This window comes from Plasmodium gallinaceum, assembly GCF_900005855.1.
Source record: "Plasmodium gallinaceum strain 8A genome assembly, contig: PGAL8A_v1_61, whole genome shotgun sequence".
NCBI lineage: Eukaryota > Apicomplexa > Aconoidasida > Haemosporida > Plasmodiidae > Plasmodium > Plasmodium gallinaceum.
Genome location: NW_021628220.1, coordinates 207,852 through 213,839, shown reverse-complemented (window position 1 = coordinate 213,839; position 5,988 = coordinate 207,852). Strand labels below are relative to the sequence as shown.

At 18.3% G+C, this 5,988-nt stretch overlaps 2 protein-coding genes across 2 annotated transcripts; one reads left to right on the top strand and one right to left on the bottom strand.

Annotated features, from left to right (window-relative positions):
- Positions 1-66: 66 nt before the first annotated feature.
- On the top strand, positions 67-2,598 carry CRK1 (cdc2-related protein kinase 1, putative; the record flags this gene model as incomplete). Its single annotated transcript, XM_028671699.1, has 1 exon — positions 67-2,598. The coding sequence occupies one exon, from the start codon at positions 67-69 to the stop codon at positions 2,596-2,598; it is 2,532 nt and encodes an 843-aa protein (XP_028526031.1).
- Positions 2,599-3,264: 666 nt separating this feature from the next.
- Positions 3,265-5,416, bottom strand: PGAL8A_00091200 (conserved Plasmodium protein, unknown function; the record flags this gene model as incomplete). The annotated part of the gene is made up of 6 exons (XM_028671688.1): positions 3,265-4,482; positions 4,559-4,593; positions 4,734-4,839; positions 4,966-5,049; positions 5,154-5,248; positions 5,371-5,416. The coding sequence occupies 6 exons, from the start codon at positions 5,414-5,416 to the stop codon at positions 3,265-3,267; spliced, it is 1,584 nt and encodes a 527-aa protein (XP_028526030.1).
- Between the last annotated feature and the right edge of the window lie 572 nt (positions 5,417-5,988).

Here is a 5,988-nt window from a genome sequence, read left to right as displayed (position 1 = left end):
ATAAAAAAAAAAAAAAAAAAAAAAATTATAAGTTTTAATAATGATAGGAAAAATAATAAATGTACAATGAATAATGAATTAATTAAAAAAGATATAGAATTTAAAAAAACAGAAAGAGCATTCACTGAAAGAAGTGAAACAGTTAATATATCAAATAAGGGACATGGTGAAAATAGTAATATAAACAATAATTTAAAAAAAGATAAACATATAAAAAAAAACGAGCAAAAAATATCCATTAATTTTACGAATAAAAAACATTCTCCTTTTTCAAAACCAATGAAAGATTTAAATAATACGAAAGAATTAACATCCAAATATAATAAAGAGGAGAAAAAAAAAACTGGTGAACATATTGATAAATTATGTAAGAGTGAAATGAAAGATACTAAAAAAGAAGAAAATAGCAACAATTTTACAAATGATAAAATAGCTAGTAGATATATATATAGCAAAGAAAAAAAAAAATTTAATACATCATGTGAAAAACGTAGTAATGATATTTATATAAGGCCAATAAATAAGAAATATTTAAGGTCACCTGAAAAAAAAAATAAAAGATTATGTGAAGAATTAGATAAAAAAATACATAAAGAACATTTTCATAATTCCAATAAAAGATCATTAGAGGGATATTACAATGAAACTAAAAGTATTCATGAAAGAAAAAGATATAAAAATTCACCAGAGATATATGATAAGAGGATGAATAGTAGAAAAAGAGATGTAAAAATAGAAGCATTACTTGAAAGATCACAATGTAATCTTAATAATAAAAAGGAAAGAGAAAATAATTCAAAAGTTTCGGAAAAACTATCAAGAGAAAAAAAAAATAGTTTTAATAATAAAGAAGAGCCAAAGTTTACTTGTGAAAAATTTGACAAAAATAAGGAAAACTCTAACAAAAGAAAATTTGAATATGATGAAAATGTTTTACGTGAAAAAAGTAAGTCACATAACAAACAAAGCAATATAAATTATAATAATTATATAGATAATGACAAGCTAAAAAATCATAAAGATATCAAAATTAGTAAGGAATTAAGTAATGAAAAATATGCGCATAAAGATAATGTAAATAATCATGTTAATGAAGAAAAATATTATGGAAGAGATAAGAGAAAGGAAAAAAGTCCAGATTATAATTTAAATGATAAAAAATGTATTAAAACAGAACCCAAAAATTTTGATGAAAATTATCAACCATGTAAAAATGATAAAGAGTATGAAATATATAAAGATAGAAAAGATATAGAAGAAAAAAATGTTCAAAAAGGAATTTCATCGAATGAAGATGTTGATATGTCAAAAAAAAAAGTGGAAACTAAAGATATAAGAGAATACATAAGTGAAAATATAAATGAAAACAAATATGAAAAAATTAATGAATCAAGAAATTCAACAAGTGATGGAAAATATACAGAAAAAAGTAAAAATGAAAATAGTAGTGATAAAGAAGATACAGTAGAAGAATGCGAAACACCAAATGAATATTCTAGTGATAGTGAAAAAAATAAAGTTGATTGTATATTAAATGGATGTAGAAGTGTAAAAAATTATAGAAAGTTAAATAAAATAAGCGAAGGTACATATGGCACAGTATTCAGAGCACAAAATAAAAAAACAAAGAAAATTGTTGCTCTAAAACAGTTAAAACACTTTTCAAGTATACGAAATGAAGGTTTTGCAATAACTTCATTAAGAGAAATAAATATATTATTACAGTTAGAACATGAAAACATTTTATCCATTAAAGAAGTAGTTATAGGTAAGAATTTAAATGATATATATTTAGTAATGGAATATATTGAACACGAATTAAAAATATTACTAGATAATAAATCACCAAGTTTTACAATATCTGAATTAAAATGCCTACTAAAGCAACTATTAAGTGGAATAAATTATTTGCATACAAATTGGGTTATGCACAGAGATTTAAAACCAACAAATTTATTATATAGTAACAGAGGAATATTAAAAATTTGTGATTTTGGAATGTCTAGAAAATTTGGGCACATAACTATACATAATCTTACAAAAAATGTAGTAACCTTATGGTATAGAGCACCTGAATTATTATTGGGAGAAAAATGTTATACAAATAAAATCGATATATGGAGTGTGGGGTGTATTTTTGCTGAAATGATATTAAAAAAACCATTATTTATAGGAGATAATGAGTATGAACAAATTATGAAAATATTAAGTTTATTAGGACTTCCAGATAAAGAATCGTATCCTGAGTTTTATGAATATACATTTATATCGAAAAATAAAGACTTATTTAGAAAAAAAAAAATAAAAATGAATGTTAATAATATTCGTTCATATTTTCCAAATGTAGCTAACCAATTTTCGGGTTTATATTTGTCTGATAGTGGAGTAGATCTATTACAAAAATTGTTACATTTTAATCCAAAAAATAGAATATCTGCAGCTGAAGCTTTAAATCATCCATATTTTAAAGAATTTCCAAGACCTACGGAAATAAGTGAAATGCCAATTATACCAGATACTAACAAAGTTATCAGATCTAGTAAAATGGCTAGCCATTTTAATTTATTAAATCAAAAAAATATTCAATTTCATTCTTAAAAAAAAAAAAAAAAAATTATACTGAACAAGTCATAAATAATTTACATAAATTTGCATATACAAGTATATAAAACTTTAACTTATTTCAAAAAATATGAATAAAAATAAAAAAAAATTTTCTTTACGATTGTAATTTTTTTCAAATTGAAAAGGAAATATATAAAATAAAAATTTTAATTCTTTTGATTTTTTTTGTGTTTTTCTCTTTTTACTATATGTATTTTATAACTTTTTTTTTTGTTAGATTTTCTTTAATTTTTTATTTGTTATTCTAACGGATGAAAATCTTAAAAAATTATTTTTTTTTTTTTAATTTTAGAGTAATATAAATAAACTATATTTTTTAATTTATTAATTTAAATATACAATATCATTAAAAAATTTTAAAAAAAAAAATTTTTTTTTAGAAAAAAATATAAAGTTCACAAAATAAAGTGTTTTAAATCCCCTCTGGTAATTGAAAGAATCTAACATTAGTTTTTGTAAAATATAGAGATAAAGGGAATAATATGTCAACATATTTTTTTTTTTTTTTTTTTTTTTTTTTTTTTTGTATTATGATATTAATTTATAGAACAAAGAAAATAAGTAATATTTTTAAATTATTAACAAAAAAATTGTGAAGAGAATGGGAAATAAAAAAAAATTTTTATTTAATATACATATTTATTTGAAGTTAAAAATATTGTCTATTTTTATTTTGTTATCTTTATTATTATATATATCATTATAACTATATAACAAATTGTATTTATTTTTAACATTATAAGAACATTTTTCTTCATTTGTTTTGTTATACATGACATTTGTAGGAATTTCTTTATTTATTTTCATATTATTTAATTTTTCATTTATTTTATTTATATAACAAAATTTTTTGTTTAAAATATTTCCTAATAATTCATTTTGTCTTAATATATTTTCGAAATTTAATTTTTGTACTTTTTTGTTCTCTGATACAATATTGTTTTTGTATAAAATAGGATGACTCATATTATTTTTCTTGTAAATTTTACCGTTTTTATCAATCTCACCAATTTCTTTTTCATAATTTTTTAATTCATTATTTTTTTTTTCTATATAATTATATGGATATTGTTGTATCTCATCATAATTTTTAGTAATATTCAAACTTTTATTTTCATTTAAGCTATTTGCATAATGTAATTTGTTGTTATCACTTAAATATATGTTTTTGAATACATCACTATTACTTAAACATTTATTTTTAATCTTGCAAAAATTATGAGAACTTCTTTTACTTAATTCACATAATGTATTTATATTACCTTCTTCTTGTTTATGTATGTCTAGGCAAATATTTTCATTTAATTTATTTGTACAATTATAATCATTTATTTGATTTAAATCATATTTGGATGTGCTTTTTATATCATTTGAACTTTCTAAAAAAAGCTCGCATTTACTTAAATTTTTATCTTTTTTTAAATTACTATTACTATTTTTAAAAGTATGTGTATCACGTTTTATTTCCTTTTTATTATTTAATTGAGAATTTCCATTATAATATTTAAAATTTTTTGAATGATTGAAGTTCAAACAGTTTGAATTAATTTTTTCTCCATATGAACTTCTATCTATATTATTAATGTCAATCACATTAATATACGGGATATTTGCCAAATATATATCATTTCTGTTATAATATTTTGAAGATTTATTTTTTAAAAAAGTTTGTTTCTGAATTAACCTTAAATTATTTTTGTTATTTTTATTTTTCAAAATTGAGCATTCATTACATATATATTTTTTTATATTGTTATAATTATTGTAACAACTTAAACTATTTTCAACATTCTTGTATTTATCACAATAACAACATAATACTTCATTCTCTAGTTTTACACTTTCATAATGGATATTCTAATGTAATTAAAAGAATAAAATAATATGTAAAATAAATATAAATTTCTTTTTCTTTTTTTTTTTTTTTTTTTACCTGTGTGTCATATGGAGAATATAATTTTATATTGTCTATGCATAATTTTAAGAAATAAATTTAAACACATATATTTACTTGGAGATATAAACATACATATGTATGTATAAAAATATTTATAACTTATTGATATATATAAGGATATTATTTAAAAAAAAAATTAATATAAATTTACCACCTTGATTTGTATTTAAAAATTTTTTAATCTTATTTTTAATTCCTTTAGTTGTATTTCTATGAATATTTGATTTAACTCTTAAGTCTACACCTTGTAATTTTAGCTTCATATTTTAAGAAAAAAAAAGAGCAAAAAATTAATATAAAATGATTAATAGTACTAAATAAAATTAAAAAAAAAAAAAAATAACTTATGAATAAAAAAAAAAAATTTTTCTCTTATTTATTACAGTTAATATTCCTGACAATGTTTTAAAACTTATATTAATTTTTTCTATTTTCAAATAAACTATTTCTATATCTATATTTTTGCTCTTAAAAAAAAAAGAAAAATATAAAAAAAAATAAAAAAGTATGAAAAATTATTAATAAATTATAATTTCTTAATAAACCATGAAAAAAAAAATAGATATGTAACTTTTAAAAAATTATTAATTTCATCGTTTTTTATTATTATATTTCTAATCTCAATTCCTGCATTCATATTCATGGTTATAAAATTATGGTCACAAGCTATAAAAAAAATAAAAACAAAAATTGAAATTATGAATATTAAAAAAAAAAAAAAATACAATTATCTAAGTTATTCTAACAAAAATTGTAGTATTTTTTTTTTTTTTTATTCTATTTTTTACATTCGAAATATTTTCCTAAAAACATCTTAAGCATTATATCTATCATTTTATTTAATATTCTATTTAATAAAAAAAAATAATTTCTATTAATAAACCAAAAATGATAATATATAGAAATAATAATTACAAACCAAATATTTAAGTTGTTAATTCACTTATTTTTTTAAAAGATAAAAAAATGTACTAAAGGTATTTTTTATTGTAAAAATTTATACATAAAAATATATATATATATATATATGTATCATTATTTTTATACATAAAAATATTAACATTATTTTTTATAAATATAAGAATATATTAAAAAATTTAAAGGTTTAGTTTTTTATCTTTTTTATATTCTGACAAATATATATTAATAAAAATAATCTCCTTTTTTTTCTAATATAGTATTTATATAACAAAAAAGAATTTTTTTTCTTGTATTTAATAGAAAGGAAAAAAAAAAAAAAAAATATATTATTACAAATAAATATTTATATATTTTGTCTATTTTTTTTTTCTTTTATTTTTTTTTGTGTATTTTCAATATTTTCCTTAATTTCCAGTGTAAAAAATATGACAAAAAAAAAAGGATTTTTTTTTTAGTGAGCATACTTAACATTTTTTTGTTCTTTT